General features: G+C 43.2%; 1 protein-coding gene across 1 annotated transcript in view; it reads right to left on the reverse strand.

Moving 5' to 3' along the window:
* The window catches only part of STK3 (serine/threonine kinase 3), a 412,802-nt gene that overhangs the window by 235,303 nt on the left and 158,770 nt on the right, over positions 1 to 18,729 (reverse strand). Inside the window, exon 7 of the mRNA XM_030217172.1 lies at positions 14,136 to 14,273. Coding sequence (XP_030073032.1) covers positions 14,136 to 14,273 — 138 coding nt within the window. The remainder of the gene's footprint in view (positions 1 to 14,135; positions 14,274 to 18,729) is intronic.

Consider the following 18,729-nt stretch of genomic DNA (forward strand, 5'->3'; position numbering starts at 1 on the left):
CTTTCGTGCGGCACTTTGTCAAACGCCTTCTGAAAATCCAGATATACAATATCAACCGGCTCCCCATTGTCCACATGTTTGCTTACCCCCTCAAAAAAATGCATTAGATTGGTGAGGCAAGACTTCCCTTCACTAAATCCGTGCTGACTTTGTCTCATCAGTCCATGTTTTTGTATATGCTCTGCAATTTTATTCTTAATAATAGCCTCCACCATCTTGCCCGGCACCGACGTCAGACTCACCGGTCTATAATTTCCCGGATCTCCTCTGGAACCTTTCTTAAAAATCGGAGTAACATTGGCTACCCTCCAGTCTTCCGGTATTACACTCGATTTTAGGGACAGATTGCATATTTCTAACAGTAGCTCCGCAAGTTCATTTTTTAGTTCTATCCCACGCATGTTACCGTTTTCATCTCCACCACCGTTTTCATCTCCACCACCTTCCGCGGGAGGGCATTCCAAGCATCCACCACCCTCTCTGTGAAAAAATACTTCCTGACATCTTTCCTGAGTCTGCCCCCCTTCAACCTCATTTCATGTCCTCTCGTTCTACCGCCTTCCCATCTCTGGAAAAGATTTGTTTGCGGATTAATACCTTTCAAATATTTGAACGTCTGTATCATATCATCCCTGTTCCTCCTTTCCTCCAGGGTATACATGTTCAGGTCAGCAAGTCTCTCTTCATACGTCTTGGAACGCAAATCCCGTACAATTCTTGTAGCTTTTCTTTGCACCGCTTCCATTTATTTAACATCCTTCGCAAGATACGGCCTCCAAAACTGAACACAATACTCCAGGTGGGGCCTCACCAATGACTTAGACAGGGGCATCAACACTTCCTTTCTTCTGCTGATCACACCTCTCTCTATACAGCCTAGCAACCTTCTCGCTACGGCCACCGCCTTGTCACACTGTTTCGTCGCCTTCAGATCCTCAGATACTATCACCCCAAGATCCCTCTCCCCCTCAGTACCTATCAGACTCTCCCCGCCTAACACATAAGTCTCTCGTGGGTTTCTACTCCCTAAGTGCATCACTTTGCATTTCTTGGCATTGAATTTTAATTGCCAAACCTTAGACCATTCTTCTAGCTTCCTCAGATCCTTTTTCATGCTTTCCACTCCCTCCCGGGTGTCCACTCTGTTGCAAATCTTAGTATCATCCGCAAATAGGCAAACTTTACCTTCTAACCCTTTGGCAATGTCACTCACAAATATATTGAACAGAATCGGCCCCAGCACCAATCACTGAGGCACTCCACTACTCACCTTTCCCTCCTCCGAGCGAACTCCATTTACCACCACCCTCTGTCTGTCCGTCAACCAGTTCCTAATCCAGTTTACCACTTCGGGACCTATCTTCAGCCCATCGAGTTTATTTAAGAGCCTCCTGTGGGGAACCGTGTCAAAAGCTTTGCTAAAATCTAAGTAGATTATGTCTATAGCAGGTCGATGATTCAATTCTCCAGTTACACAATCAAAGAATTCAATGAGATTCGTTTGGCACGATTTCCCTTTGGTAAAACCGTGTTGTCTCGGATCTTGCAACTTATTGGCTTCCAGGAAATTCACTATCCTTTCCTTCAGCATCGCTTCCATTACTTTTCCAATAACCGAAGTGAGGCTTACCGGCCTGTAGTTTCCAGCTTCTTCCCTATCACCACTTTTGTGAAGAGGGGCCACATCCGCCGTTCTCCAATCCCTCTAAACCTCTCCCGTCTCCAAGGATTTATTAAACAAATCTTTAAGAGGACCCGCCAGAACCTCTCTGAGCTCCCTCAATATTCTGGGGTGGATCCCGTCCGGTCCCATGGCTTTGTCCACTTTTAGCTTTCCAAGTTGTTGATACACACTCTCTTCCGTGAACGGTGCTTTATCCACTCCATTCTAAGGTGTACTTTTGCCAGTCCCTCGCGGTCCTTCTCCAGGATTTTCTTCGGAAGATTTATGTTGGAAGATGGCCGGTGATCACTTTCGAAAATGAGCTGGTTAGGGGCCCATTTTCAAAGCACTTAAAAGGTTCCACAGGTTACTATGTAACTTTGTATGTCTAAGTGCTTTGAAAATAAGCCTCTTTGTGACATCACAATAAGCCCATACTTATTCACCACAAAAGAGTTTCTGGGAATTAAGAAAAAACAGTTTAATCACGGCATTTAAGCCTTGCTCAAAAACAAACGAGAGCAGGTGTAGTTCGATCATGCACCTTAGTCAATGAATCTTCCAATATTGCTGATAAATTCTGCAGTCCATTACCCCCATTCTGGGCCTGGGTTGCACCTTCCACATTTTCCAGGGAGGTCCCTGCAAATCTCAAAGAAACTGGGAAATAATACACTATGTTTAAAGAGGTATAGCATTTGAGGTAAGCTGAAGAACCTCCACAGGTGACATCCCCACAGCCTTAAGAAAATTCAAAATTCATAAATTAAAACTCCTGTTGAAATTCTCAATTTGTTTCAATTTACAATTAACACGTTATCTTTAACAATAGATGTGGCTATTTCTTTTAACTCTTTGATATCAATAACAGTTTGTTTCATATGAGACTTAAATTCTTGCTTAGTATTCTCCAAAGATAAGGACAGCTCACCCACTTTACTTACAAGGAGAGAGGTCTCTTGGGAGATATGGACACCATTGCTTGAAGACCCTACAGAACTCTCCATATGTTATCTAGGGTTACCACTGCAGGATTGTCTGAATCCAAAGATCTACAATCCATCAGATCAGCATTCAGCTCACTGGTTCTAACACTGCCGCCTGAGGGCTCTGCACCAGCAACTTCCACCTGCTGAGACACCCAGCCTCAACATGGGCTGAATTCAGCGTGACACTGAAGCCCTAAATTTATCTGGGGTGACCTGGATAAATGTTGGTCGAAGTGGAATATTTTCACCCCAAGTGACAAAGGGACCTGTTAAGAGGACCCAGGAGCCAAGGAGGCCTAGATAATAGAGTCTGACCTCTTCGGATGTCTGGATTTCGGCTTATACTTCAGTAAACTGTGGATGGTGAATTCAGTTTGCAGTTCGGCAAACAGTACTCTGGGTTTCAGCTTACACTTTGGTAAGCAGTGGACGGTGAATTCAGTTTGTATTTCGCCAAGCAGTGTTCGGATCTTGGCTTACGCTTCAGTAAGCAGTGGATGGTGGTTCTGGCTTGCATTTCAGCAAGCAGTACCTTGTAGCTTTGGTTTGCTCTTCGGCAAGCGGCGTTTGGCGGTAAACCCTTGGCCTACACTGTCGGGAGGGCGGTGTGGGTCACAATACTCTACAACAGGCTTTGCTTAGACAAATGGAAAGGATATGGCTGGATTTAACGTAATGTAATTTAACATGAGCATGAATAATCTGCTTTACCAAAAACAGCTTAAGAAAGATAACAGTACTAACAAATTTGAATTATAATATATCCATGAGTTCATAACAATATACCAAAGATCCTGCAAATAAATCCTCAACAGAGACATTTATGGAAAACCCAATTTTCCATAAATGATGTTTGCAAATGTAAGAACTGGTAACAATTCTCAAGTCCACTGGCAAGGCATTCCAAATCTCAGGTCCCTTATCTGTAATAATACTGTTTTGTGTTGCTTTTGTACTGTGAGTCATAGATCTTGGGATGAATGTAAACATACCTTGATAAAGTATACAAAATGTATAAGATACTCAAGACTAATGCCATATACAATTTAAAAAAATAATATCAACAATTTCAACTCAATTTATGCTTTCACCAGAAGCCAGAGAATTTTCCCTAAATATGAAGACGCATGTTCTTAGCTTTCACTCCCACAACTAATTCTGCAGTTGAATTTTTTTTCACGCTTGAATTCAATGCACTGTAATTGCCTTTCTGGAAAACCCAACAGCATAATGTTGCAGTAGCCTATATGAGATAGAACTATCTGACATCCAGCTGTAAATGCTGAGTCTCCAGGAAAGGCCTAATGCAATGGGTACTCTTTGGACTATGAAAAAAAAATGTGACTACATTAATAAAGAAATTGCATTAAAATTTAGAGTCTACAAAAATCCCTAAAATTTTATCTCCATTTGTAAGAGTATCTGAGTTCCTGGAAATCTTATTAAATTTACTAATGTGGGAAACCTTACAAGAGATTCTAGACCTTGTCCACCCACCCATAAAATATTAGTTTTAGCACGTTTTTTTTTTCAGACCATTAGTTTCTATCCAGTCATATATCCTATCAATTACAATGCCCAAACACATAAAAGTAGTTGAACAAGAGAGTTGCAAACAAGAAAAATTAGCAAGATGTCATCTGCATATGAATAATATAAGGTGCCAAAAGATCTCACAATCTGGCCCAAACTACTCAAATAAAGATTGGATAGGAGAGGCAATAATGGAGAAACCTATAGTACTCCTTGATGCGGACCATTCAGCTGAGAGCTAATTTAGCCAAATTACTTGAATTATTATTCTTTAAAATTCCAGAGAAACACTTCAGTATGTGCCAGCTATTCTCTAATCTGCTATCCTAGTGGTTAGTGCAGTGGACTTTGATCCTGGGGAACTGAGTTTGATTCCCACTGCAGCTCCTTGTGACTGTGGGCAAGACACTTAACCCTCCATTGCCCCAGGTACAAAATAAGTATCTGAATATATGTAAACCGCTTTGAATGTAGTTGATATACCACCTTTCTGAGGTTTTTGCAAGTCCCATTTCCCTTTCCCCCCTTTCCATCCATCCCTACTCTAATCCACAATCCCATAAAGCGAAGATACTTACCTGTAGCAGGTATTCTCCGAGGACAGCAGACTGATTGCAGGAAACGGAGCAAATTTTTGAAGCAAAATAAAAAGCTTTGCGCAGTCTTCTGGCACGTGAATTACATGCACCGCGCATGCGTGGACGACTTCCTGCCCGTCGTGTGAGCGTGCCCCTTAGTTAAATCAAAAAGCATACAACAAACTAGTAACAACTTCAAAGGGGAGGTGGGCGGGTTTCTGAGAACAATCACCCTGCTGTCCTCGGAGAATACCTGCTACAGGTAAGTATCTTCGCTTTCTCCGAGGACAAGCAGGCTGCTTGTTCTCACATGTGGGGTATCCCTAGCAACCAGGCTCACTCAAAACAATGAACATTGGTCAATTGGGCGTCGCAACGGCGAGGACATAACATAGATTGACCTGAAACCATAAACAACTAACTGGGAGTGCAACCTGGAACAGAACAAAAATGGGTCTAGGGGGGTGGAGTTGGATTCTAAACCCCGAACACATTCTGCAGCACTGACTGCCCAAACCGACTGTCGCGTTGGGTATCCTGCTCAAGGCAGTAGTGAGATGTGAATGTGTGGACTGATGACCACGTTGCAGCCTTGCAAATCTCTTCAATGGAGGCTGATTTTAAGTGAGCCACTGACGCAGCCATGGCTCTAACATTATGAGCCGTGACATGGCCCTCTACAGTCAGCCCAGCTTGAGCATAAGTGTAGGAAATGCAATCTGCTAGCCAATTGGAGATTGTGCATTTTCTGATGGCAACTCTCCTTCTGTTGGGGTTGAAAGAAACAAACAACTGGGCGGAGATTGTAAGCTCTCTGAGCAGGGACTGTCTTTCTTCTATGTTTGTGCAGCGCTGCGTACGCTTTGTAGCGCTATAAAAATGCTAAATAGTAGTAGTGGTAGACTGTCTGAAGGGCTTCATCCGCTCCACGTAAAAGGCCAATGCTCTCTTGCAGTCCAATGTATGCAAACTGTTTTCGCCAGGGTGGGTATGATGGGGAAAAAATGTTGGCAAGATAATTGCCTGGTTCAGATGGAACTCTGACACCACCTTAGGCAGGAACTTAGGGTGCGTGCAGAGGACTACTCTGTTGTGATGAAACTTGATATAAGGTGCATGCACTACCAAGGCCTGAAGCTCACTGATCCTATGAGCTGAAGTAACGCCCCCAAGAAAATGACCTTCCAGGTCAAGTACTTCAATTGGCAGGAATTCAGTGGCTCAAAAAGAACTTTCATTAGCTGGGTGAGAACGACACTGAGATCCCATGACACTGGTGGAGGTCTGACCGGGGGCTTTGACAAAAGCAAACCTCTCATGAAGCAAACAACTAAAGGCTGTCCAGAGATAGGTTTACCCTCTACACGACGATGATAAGCACTAATCGCACTAAGGTGAACTCTTATGGAGTTGTAGAAGGTATTCAAGCAGGGTCTGTGTAGGACAAGAAAGAAGATCTAGGGCCCTGCTGTCACACCAGACGGCAAACCCCCTCCATTTGAAAGAGTAACACCTCTTCGTGGAATCTTTTCTGGAAGCAAGCAAGACTCGGGAGACACCCTCTTATAGATCCAAGGAGGCAAATTCTAAGCTCTCAACATCCAGACCGTGAGAGCCAGAGACTGGAGGTTGGGATGCAGAAGCGACCCCTCGTTCTGAGTGATGAGGGTTGGAAAACAGTCCAATCTCCACGGTTCTTCGGAGGACAACTCCAGAAGAAGAGGGAACCAAATCTGACATGGCCAGAAGGGTGAAATCAGGATCATGGTTCCGCAGTCTTGCTTGAGTTTCAGCAAAGTCTTCCCTACTACAGGTATTTATTTTATTTGTAACATTTGTATCCCACATTTTCCCACCAATTTGCAGGCTCAATGTGGCTTACATTTGCCGTAATGGCGGTTGCCATTTCCGGGTAACAGAATTACAAGTAGTATTGCGTTAAGGTACATACATATATGGTAATAAACATGTAACATAACATACATGGAACAGATCGTGGTGTATATATACATCAGGTGCATATTTACATGGTTAAGAAGAAAACATTATGGTAATGCGTGAGGATCCTGAGTCCTAAGTTGGATTGTAACATACATTAGGTCATGGACTATAAAGAGTCCCTATTCAGCCTAAGGTTTAAAGTGGTATTGCTTGATCATTAATTTCAAAGAGTTTAATCAGTCATGTAATAAGAGTTCGGTTTTGTATAATTGTGTATATTGTTTTTTAGTCTTTAAGATGAATGTTTATGGTATGCCTTCTTGAAAAGGTCTGTTTTCAGTAATCTTCGGAAGATGGTTAGGTCTTGCGTTGTTTTTATGGCCTTCAGTAATGCGTTCCATAGCTGTGTGTAGATGTATGAGAAACTGGTCGCGTATGTGGATTTATATTTTAGCCCTTTGCAGTTAGGATAGTGGAGGTTGAGGAATGTGTGTGATGATCTTTTTGCATTCCTAATAGGCAAATCTATAAGGTCATACTTGTAGGTCGGAGCTTCTCCTTGAACGATTTTGTGGACCAGGGTGCAAACATTGAACGCAATACATTCTTTTAGTGGGAGCCAGTGTAGTTTTTCTCTTAGGGGTTTGGCGCGTTCGTATTTCGCTTTCCCAAATATGAGTCTGGCTGCTGTGTTTTGAGCGGTCTGAAGCTTCTTGATGATTTGTTCTTTGCATCCGGCGTAGATGGCATTGCAGTAGTCTAGGTGACTGTGCAACATTGATTGCACTAGGCTGCGGAATACTTCCCTTGGGAAGAAAGGTTTGATTCTTTTAAGTTTCCACATTGAATGGAACATTTTCTTTGCTGTATTTTTCTCATGATCTTCGAATGTGAGATTTCGATCATTCGTGACTCCCAGAATTTTCAAGCTGTCTGAGACCGGTAGGGTGTAGTCTGGGGTGTTTATGGTATTGGGTTTGTTTGTGTTGTATTGTGAGGTCAGTATGAGACATTGTGTTTTTTCTGCATTTAGCTTTAGTTGGAATGCGTCCGCCCATGAGTTCATTATTTGGAAGCTGTATGTGATTTCATTTGTGATTTCGGCTATGTCTTGTTTAAACGGGATATATATCGTAACATCGTTTGCATAAATGTATGGGTTGAGTCCTTGGTTGGATAGCGATTTGGCTAAAGGTGTCATCATTAGGTTACAAAGGGTTGGTGAGAGCGGTGATCCTTGTGGTACTCCGAATTCAGGTTTCCATGGTGTTGATGTTTTTGAGTTAGAGATCACTTGATAAGTTCTTGCTGTTAAGAAGCACTGGACATATCGAATTGTAGGAGTAGTACATTGTTTCCAGTTGCAATTAGTTGTTTGAATTTGGTTATAATGGTGGTTAGTACTGTTTCAGTGCTATGGTTGGATTGAAATCCTGACTGTGAATCATGTAGTATTGTGAATTTGTTTAGGTAATTGGTGAGTTGTTTGGTTACTATGCTTTCCATTAGTTTTATTATCAAGGGAATGGATGCTACTGGTCGATAGTTGGTTGTGTCATTTAGTTTTTTCTTTAAGTCTTTGGGAATGGGTGTAAGTAATTTATTTCCTTTGTCCTTGGGGAAAAGTCCATGTTGTAACATGTAGTTCAGGTGTGCAATAAGGTCTGTTATGTAGCGTTTGGGAGTGAATCTTATTAGGCTACTGGGGCAGATATCCAGTTTGGAGTGGGTTTTGGAGAATTTGTTAAGTGCTTCAGTTATGTTTTCTTCGGTTATCAGGTCAAAGTCATTCCAAGTTCGATCTGTTGGGTATTCACCGGGAGTAGGGTCCAGGCAATCCATAAATGTTTTGTGATTAGTGGTATTGAGTGGTAATGTGGATCGAAGTTTTATCATTTTCTCATTGAAGTATTTGGCAAGTTGGTCTGCCGATGGGGTGTCTGTGCTGGTTGTTGTAACCAGTGTGGTGTCTATTAATTTATTCACAAGTTGGTAGAGTTTATGTGCGTCTTTGTACTCTGGTCCTATCTTGGTTTTGTAGTATACTCTTTTTGTTTGTCTTATTGTATATTTGTATTTTCTTTGCATTTGTTTCCAATCTTTAAGTGTATGTTCATTTTTCATTTTTTGCCATGCACGTTCGAGTCTCCTGACTTGTGTTTTTAGTTTTTTCAGTTCTTCGATGAACCAAGGTATTGATCTGTGTCTTCTTGTGGTTCTTGTTTGTAGTGGAGCAATTTCGTCTAGTATGCTCCTGCATCTGTCATCCCAGTTTTGGAGATATTGTTTGGGATACGCATGCAGGCCTGTCCCCCAATGGAGAAGAAAGGCATCTGACGCTAGTCTGTCGTGGGCCTGAAGTCTGGAACAGAACTGAGGGACCATGTGATTGATCTGAGTGGCAAAAAGATCCACCGAGGGGGTGCCCCACGCTCAGAAGATCTTGCGGACAACGCCCATGTTCAGTGACCACTCGTGTGGTTGCATTATCCTGCTCAACCTGTCGGCCAGACTATTGTTTACACCTGCCAGATAAGTGGCTTGGAGAAACATGCCATGATGGCAAGCCCAAAGTCACATCTGGATGGCTTCCTGACACAGAGGTTGAGATCTGTTGCCCCCCTGCTTGTTGGTGTAAAACATGGCAACCTGATTGTCTGTCTGTTAAGATTACTTGGTTGGACAACTGATCTCTGAAAGCCTTTAGAGCGTTCCACATTGCTCTTAATTCCAGGAGGTTGATCTGTAGACCTTTTTCCTGAAAGGACCAGGCTCCCTGATTGTGGAGCCCATCTACATGAGCTCCTCACCCCAGGAGAGATGCATCCATCCTCAGCACTTTTCGTGGCTGTGGAATTTGGAATGGTCGCCCAAAGTCAAATTGGATCGAATCATCCACCACTGAAGAGAATTCCGAAAGTCGGTGGACAGTTGGATTACATCCTCTAGATCCCCCGCAGCTTGATACCACTGGGAAGCTAGGGTCCAATGAGCTGATCTTATATGTAGACATGCCATGGGTGTTACTTGAATTGTGGAGGCCATGTGCCCCAGAAGTCTCAACTTCTGCCGAGCCGTGTCCTGCTGAGATGCTCGAACCATGGTCACCAGAGACAGAAGGTTGTCCGCCTTTGACTCAGGGAGGTAAGCTCGAGCTTTCTGAGTGTTCAGCAGAGCTCCAATGAATTCCAATTTTTGGACTGGGGTGAGATGGGACTTGGGATAATTTATGACGAACCCCAGTAGCTCCAGCACCTTAATAGTCATTCGCATGGACTCCAGAGCACCTGCTTCGAGGTGCTCTTCACCAGCCAATAGTCAAGATAAGGGAACACATGCACTCCCAGTCTGCGTAGCAACGCTGTGACTACTGCTAGGCACTTTGTGAATACTCTAGGCGCAGATGACAGACCAAAAGGCAGCACACAGTACTGAAAGTGCTGTGTTCCCAGTCGAAATGAAAGATACTTCCTGTGAGCTGGAAGTATCGAAATGTGTGTGTAAGCATCCTTCAAGTCCAGAGAGCATAGCCAATCTTTTTCCTGAATCATGGGAAGAAGGGTGCCTAGGAAAACCATTCTGAACTTTTCACAGATAAGAAATTTGTTCAGGGCCCTTAGGTCTAGGATGGGACGCATCCCTCCTGTTTTCTTTTGCACAAGGAAGTGCCTGGAATAGAATCCCAGCCCTTCTTCCCCTGGTGGAACGGGTTCAACCGTTTGGGCCTGTAGAAGAGCGAAGAGTTCCTCTGCCAAGTACCTGCTTGTGCTGGGAACTGAAGGACTGAGCTCCCGGTGGGCAATTTGGAGGCTTGGATTCCAGATTGAGGGTGTATCCTAACCAATTTGAAGAACCCACCGGTCGGAGGTTATAAGAGGCCACCTTTGGTGAAAAAACATTAACCTCCCCCCAACCGGCAAGTCGTCCGGTACGGACACGTTTACTGAGGCTATGCTGAACTAGAGCCACTCAAAAGCCCGTCCCTTGCTTTTGCTGGGGAGCCGCAGTGGCCTTAGGTGCACACTGTTGACAAGAATGAGTGCGCTGGGACTGAGCCTGTGTAGGCTGCCGAGAAGCAGGAGTGTACCTACGCCTAGCATAGGAATAGGGAGCACTCCTCTTCCCTCCAAAAAAACCTCCTAGATGAGGAGATAGTAGCAGAAGACGCCCAGCAGGAGAGAGAATCCATAGCATCATTGTGCTTCTTGATCTGGTCCACTAGATCCTCTACTTTCTCACCAAAAAGGTCATCCCCTCGGCAACGAACATCCGCCATCCACTGCTGGACCGAATGATCTAGGTCAGAGACACGCAGCCATGAGTGTCTGCGCATCACTATACCTTGGGCAGCGATCCTGGATGCTACATCAAAAGTGCCGAACGTACCCCTGGCCAGGAATTTTCGATGCGCCTTCTGCTGCCTGACCACCTGGCAAAAAGGCTTGGCCAGCTCTGGAGGGAGTGCGTCAACCAAGCTGGACAATTGCCTCACTGAGTTCCGCAAGTGGATGCTCGTGAAGAGCTGGTAAGATTGAATTTTGGCGGTAAGCATAACGGCCTGATACGTTTTCCTCCCAAAAGAATCAAGAGTACTAGATTCTCTGCCTGGGGACGCTGAAGCATAGTCCCTAGTACTCTTGGCTCTTTTGAGGGTGGAGTCCACCACCATGGAATTGTGGGGTAAGTGAGAACTCATCAATCCAGGTTCACCGTGGATCTGATACTGGGATTCAGCTTTTTTGTGGATCACGGGGCCAGACAGAGGGAATGACCAGTTCCGCATAAGGACTTCCTTCAGTACCTTATGTAGAGGAGCCGTCACAGCCTCTCTAGGTGGAGAAGGATAATCCAGGACCTCGAGTATCTCAGCCCTGGGCTCATCCTCAACCTCCAGAGGGAAAGGAATAGCCATAGCCATTTCCCGGACAAAAGATGTAAAGGACAGACTCTCCGGTGGAGATAGCCTCCTTTCTGGTGGAGGGGAAGGTTCAGAGGGAATCCCAAAGGACTCATCAGAAGAAAAGTACCTGGGGTCTTCCTCTGATTCCCACGAACGCTCCTCTTCAGTATTGGATAAGACCTCCCTCAGGGCACTCCGAGACTGAGCCTGCCTCAACGCCAAGGAACGATGTCCTCGATGGCGATGTCGAGAAGTCAACGCCCGCCTAGACTGCAGTGAAGCTTCCTCCACCGACGTCAAAGGGGATTCAACCCGGGTGGCAGCCGACGTCAATGCCGCAGGCGTCACCGAGGCCGGGGACCTCTCTGCAGAGGAAGGGCCAGACGCCGCTGCAGCCAGTGGCACAGAAGGCGCAAGCACCCCCGACACTGAAGCAGATGTGGCACAGCTATCCCTCCAGAAGCTCTGGAAGCAGGGCCCAGATGCGTTTGTCGCGAGCCGCCATCGGAAAAGGCTGCGGGGTCGGTGGTGCAGCCGGTGGCAGATTCTGTCGAGGCTTGGAAGGAGGTATTGGGCTGCCACGAGATCAACGCATCGGCACCTCCTGTACAGAGGGGGAGCGGTCCTCTTGACGCTGACGCTTCTCAGGTGCCGACTCTCTCGACGCCCTGGAGCTCCCAGCACCGTGTGTCGAAGGAGAACAATGACGGTGCTTCTTAGCCTTCGCTCGATGCCCATCATCGAGACTCCTCGGTACCGATGAGGAAGTGGAATCCTCACGTCTCCTCGGGGCCGGGTTCAATGAAGGTCGATCCCGGGGGGGCTGCATAACAGGAGGCCTCGAGGCAGGTGGAGACCCACTCGACGCCTTACTGCTCCCAGCATGTGGTGGTCTTGGGGCAGCCATTACCTCTCCTCCCGACGTCGATGCTCCTGTTGATATCAACGACCTCGGTACCGATGTCGACGTCGATGGACCGGACCGAGCCGCAAAAAGCTTTTCTCGTTGGGCCTCTCGAGATGCTTGTGTCCATTTCTTCATACGAAGACACAGACTACAAACAGCTGGGCTATGGTCGGGCCCAAGGCACTGGATACACCAGGCATGGATATCGGTACCTGAGATGGTCTGGTTGCACCGTGTACAACGTTTGAAGCCGCTGGGTGTCCTCGACGACATGGAAGGAAAAATGGCTTCGGCGAAATCAAACGACGTAATCATGCAAAAAAAGCAAAGGGCACAAAAAGGGAGAACCCCGACCGCGTGGCCTAAAGGCCGGCCGCGTCGAAAAAGAAAGTAAACTGAAAAATAGGCAAAAAACTAAAAGAAACTACGGGTAATAATCTTTTTATTTTTTAAGAAAATGACAAAAAAGTCGTCAGACTGTAGTTCCTGGTCCCAAAAAACGAGATCAGAAAAACAGTCTATCACCTTGTCACGGACGAAAAAGAACTAAGGGGCATGCTCACGCGACGGGCGGAAAATCGTCTGCGCATGCGCGGTGCACATAATTCACGCGCCAGAAGACTCTGGGCAAAAATTTGCTCCGTTTCCTGGGCCGACACATGTGAGAACAAGCAGCCTTAAAGTCACTAACTCCATGGAATTCTCCAGAAGAACAGTCGAATCCAGAGAGTCACTTTATACTGACCATCATCCATGCATACAAACTCCACACGAGCACCCAAATCAAGATTAACAGTAATATCCAGGATCAAGATGTATACAATCATAAAGATTTCACCTGTAAAGAACAGTTCACTGCCTGAAAGGTTTCTCATAAGAAGTCCAAAATTACCTCAGATCTTCCTGCATCTAGACTAAGCTAACCAGTAGAGGGAATAAGCTGACCCCAGGTCAATGACAGTGTTTATTTCTCTCAGGTACTCCTCCCATTTCCCTAAACCAGGGAAGAGGCCACCAGGATGTTCCCCTCCACGGGAGCAGAAAATGTTTCTCCTTCTTGGACAGAGCCCTCCTGAGCTCCCACCCAGAGTGGTTCCAGTTTGCAGAGGTGCACTTCGCATGTCAGTCTAGCCATCATATATTCCAAATTCTGCCCAACCTCTCAGGGCCAACACAAAGAAAGGAATATTTTTAAAAGCAGAAACAAAAGTGACTGTGTTGTTACAGAACAAAAGTGGAAAATCTAAATTGTATCTAAATTGTATGGCTGATATAAACAAACAGCTATAAGCTAATTTGTATGCATCCAACACACTTTTTGCTGTGATTTCAAATGATGCATGCCATGCTCAGTACAAGAGTATTGCCTATATACCAAAAATGTACATTGATGTAAAAAAAATTAAGCGAACTCTTTTTTTCATGATCCATTTCCGTTTTATACCAAAATGGAAAACAATAATTTGAGAAAAGGTTTACCATACTAGATAAACTCATGTTGAAGCCCATGGTGATGAAAATGATTGTCATCACAATCGTATGACATACTAACTTTGCTAAAGTCAACAAGAGCACAGAATTTAGAAATAAAAAGAAATAGTTTGAGGAATATATGAATATGAACCTGTAAAAGCTGTGTTGCAGTTGCTCTTTGCTCAGGATTTTTCACTAAACATTTCTTGACAAAATCAGTGAACTCATCTGACCAGAGTTCTGGCTTCCGGAATGTTGGTGGTGGATTCGTAGGAATCATGAAAATAGCCTAAAAAAAAAAAAGAAAAGGGAAAAATCAGTAAATATTACAATTATATTATTCACAAAGTATAGTCAATTTTCCTTTTCCACCCTATCTGATTTCATATCTGAACAATGCATTTTAACTATGTCTAGAATATCACACACAACTGATATTCAGGAAGCTAGTCCAGCTGCTACCAATGTAGCTACTTCCCATTAAATTTCCTTTACATAAACTGAACCTCATTGAGCACATCATATTTTATTTATCACTGTTTATCAGTCTTGAAAGAAGTTGTTATATTGCTGACCTTCCTAGCAGAATTAAAGACATTTCCTGGTTAAACAGATATACCCAAATATTGCTGAAAGCTAGGTTGCCTTCCCACCTTCCCTAAATTCAATTTTATACAAGCATGACCGCTGTGGGTGGTCAGTAGCACTTTGTTTTCCTTCTTCAAACATAAACATAAAAAAATAATTAAACTTTATGATTCTGCTAACATGAGATAAAGCATACTTTAGGAAAAATGGAAATCAAAACACCTATCCACTGAGAATATTGGTCATATGTACAAAATGTAAAAAGGTTTTACTGGGCAGAGAACTACTGTAAAAACGTAACTAAAATTTTCAAAAGTCATATAAATTTCATTATAAAAAAAACTGAGATTTTCATGGGTTTTAGAATCTTTCACAGAAAATCTGGGTGAAAACAACATTGCTTCCTAGATTTCATAAGAAACTACATGAAAATAATTTTATATTAAGGGAAATAAGAACATCAGTTCTTGATTGCTATGTCTACAAGGTACAAACAGCATGTATCTATATTTATATACATCCACACATATACATATAGACATACATACAAACACAAACATACATGAAGGGGAGACAATAGAAATAAGACATATTTTTACTATTTTAACACTATATTTAGTTTCATCTTATTTAAATTTCCATTTACTGAGTTGCATTAACACAAGTTCATTTTCCCCAGAAGCACTGGTTAACAAATGTATGAGCTGGTGCTCTAACACTTTTGTTCCAATTGCTAGAAATTTGGATAAAGATAAGAAAGTCCATCTCCCAGCATTTCCCTAGAAGTTCCCAGTAATCAAGTGGTAATCGGAGGCTACCACTCCTCTCCTTGAACCTCCTGCCTAGGAACAGAACTATAAAAATACATAGTGGGTGGATCAAAGTCCTGCTCCTTGTCTCCTTCCTCTCCAAAACAACCTATTGTGGCAGCCTCTGTTCCTACCTATCCAATATCGTATTAATAAAATTAAGTGTCCCTGAAGCCCTGCCTCAAAGCATAAAACCACCCCCCAACACCTCTTTTAAAGTCAACCTTAAAATCCCTGGGGATTTACTGGGAAGCAGGAGCAACCCCCAGCTGCTCCTGCCTCATCAACAACATTGATTAAGCATGATTTTGAGGTGTACTTTGCCCCTCTGTGCCATGTCTTTGCAGACTGCAACATACTATTTGGGGGCAGTTATCGCTTTTTTGAACAAATAGGCAAATTAAAAGAAGATCAACTCAGTGGACAATTACCCAGTGCCTGTCCCACACTGGCACTGACAACAGGAAGAAATAAAATACAGATAAAGACCTATTTGATAAAGTAGACAGATGCAATTTAAATTCTGCATTCATAGTTTAAATATGACACCAATCATCATTCCCATACAGAGCTTACCAAATAATATCAGCCCAGTACCAAATCACAGGGGCAAAATTTGCATGCCCAAAGCCTTTAGTATAGTTCTTGAATGTCCCATAATGTGTTCAAAACTAATACTTAAACATCATAAGGAAACATTTGTAGATAGTAATGAGAGAGAGCTCGATACTGAAATGGTTTACTATTATCATTAGTTATGTACTTCTTCAGATTTACAAAATTAAGATAAAACAGGTCATTGGTCCTAAAAAAACATAATAATAAAATTAGTTTTAACTTCAGTGAAAGGTACTTGATCTGGACCTCTGCTCTAAAATGCATAGATAATAAACTCAGCTGTTCTTGTCCTTGAAGTTAATGATCTCCTTTGAACTTTGAGCTGCTGAGTTGTGGCACTATCTTCAGATAATCTTAATCTAAATTTAACAGTTGTGCAGTAGCTGTTGGAAGCCAAAGGATAAAACTGCCATATCAGAGGCATTTGTTTAAAGATAATGCCATCATGTAGTAAGCATAAAAAGCATCAACCATTGCGCACAGTAATAAACATTTAGCAGCAGTGGAGAAGTAAAGGTCAATCAATGAACCACAAACATAAAATCTGAAAATAAATTCCATGACACAAAAATATCTATTCCATTTTTCTGTTACCTTGTAAAGAAGTCATGTTTTATCTGAAATTTTGTTTCTTTATTATCTACCCCCAGTGAAGTTTGAGGGGTGGGGGATTCCCTCCCAGGTCAGCAGTAGCTCTTTTAGAAACTGACTTACTGAGGCTTTTTGCCTATTTTTGTGTCTGTGGGCAAAAAAAACTTTAGGAATCAGTTCCTTAAGGTTTCTCAGCTAACAGAAGCCAATCATCTCTCCCTTCCCAAAGCATGCTGCCAGCTATGTGACAGCACCCTCCTGATAGTGAAGGAAAGAGACAATTGCATTTTTCTTTCACCTATCACCATAACCTGATCCCCATCAGTTTCTCTCTCATACCACCTCTCTCCTAGCCTTCACCCAGTCTGCTTCTCTCCTTTCATACCCCTCTCCCACAGATTTCACCCAGTCTGCCTTTCTCTTCTCATACCCTCCCCCTCCCCACTGCCTTCACCCAGTCTGTCTGTCTGTCTTTGTGATACTGGCACTTTTTGCCCTTATCTTAAGGGACTGTATTCCCAGGAGAAACAACATGCTTCTATTCCCCCACCATGATCCGGCTCTCTACGAAGCTCAAGCCATGGGCTGCATGAAGTTCAGGTCAGTCTTGTAGTTTCAAGTCCCAAGAGGCTTCCTGGACTTCCTGCACTGCATGGCTCAAGTTTCATAGAGAGCTAAATCACAGTGCAGCAGCAAAAAACATACAATTTGAAGAAGGAAGTTATAGGAAAAACAAATTCAGTGGCATAAAATCCCTGGCTACAGCATGCAACTTCTAGGCGCCATGGAGACCTGGAGCCTGGGATTTGTTGAGCCCTGATTTACATTTACACAGTGCTACATGAGCAAAACAATTATGCACAACAAAAGCTACAGAACCTCACAAATTACCATAAAGCTTAAACTTACACAACTATTACTATAGCATATCACCAAACCACAAGTTCTACATTTAAAATAGTTCAAGGTAGTGATGCTAATATAATACATTTGATAATTCAGTTGGCAGTAAAACCACTAAAATCAGGAAATTTTGGAAGACTGTCCTTTATCTGCTATATACACTTTACATTCTAATGGTTCTTATCATTGCTGAAAGAATGTGCTGAAAATTCATTCTACAATTTTTATCAAAACCTCATGCAGCCATTGCAATGATGCATGTAAAAGGGTGCATACCTTTATTCAAAATTAATTTAAAACTATAACAAATAAAATATATAAAAGTAGGCAATAATCAAAAGGGGAATTGTATTGCTACGCCAAATGGTGAACAACATAGGGCTGGGTATGGCAAAGATATGAAATACTCCAAGGAACAAATATACAGCAGGTAGGCCTCTTTCAATACAAACAAAACTCTAAAACCAGGGGGCCTAAGATTAGGCTTAAAGGAGAAAAACTCAACAGTAATCTATGGAAAGATTTCTTCACAGAAAAGTTTAAGCACACATGGGATGACTTCCAATGAGGGTGGTGAAGATAAAAACATGAAGTACAAGAGAGCATAGTGAAGGCATAGAGGTTCTCTAGAGGATAAGGGATAGTAATGGTGAGCAGGAGGTGAGGATGGGCAGACTAAATAGATCAGATGGCCTTTATCTGCTGACATATTCTGTATGTTCATCATGGTAAATATACCCCTCACATAAATTGGTTGATTCAATTTTTAGTGCAACTGTTCTCTAAGTGACCAATTTGACTTCTTAAAGCACTTTTCTCAATTCTCATGAGCAACATAGGTGGTTCCCTGTAACAGGTGTTCTCATTTGGCAGTAAGATTAAACAGGTACGCAAGTAAATGACATCTCTGGAAAGCCACAGGATAGAACAGCTCTTCCACAGCTCAGAACTAGGATAAGGTCTTCTCAGTTCCATAGTTTAAGTAGCACACGTCTTAGGTGGGAGACACAATTTGCCTGATTAATCCACTGACTACAGAGAACACCTGTTACAGAGAAACAACTTTGCTTTCTCCATGAGCAAGCAGGATTGAATCATGCACCTAAGTGGGTGACTCCCAAGATCATGGCTGCACCAGTTTGCATATAACTAGGACTTCTGAATTTCAGTTATAATCAAAAATCCCAAAATGCCCCCACCAATGGGGAAATTGATATCATTAGAGTGGGTTGCTGC

The sequence above is a fragment of the Microcaecilia unicolor genome, chromosome 1, assembly GCF_901765095.1.
Source record: "Microcaecilia unicolor chromosome 1, aMicUni1.1, whole genome shotgun sequence".
In the NCBI taxonomy this organism is placed as follows: Eukaryota; Metazoa; Chordata; class Amphibia; order Gymnophiona; family Siphonopidae; genus Microcaecilia; species Microcaecilia unicolor.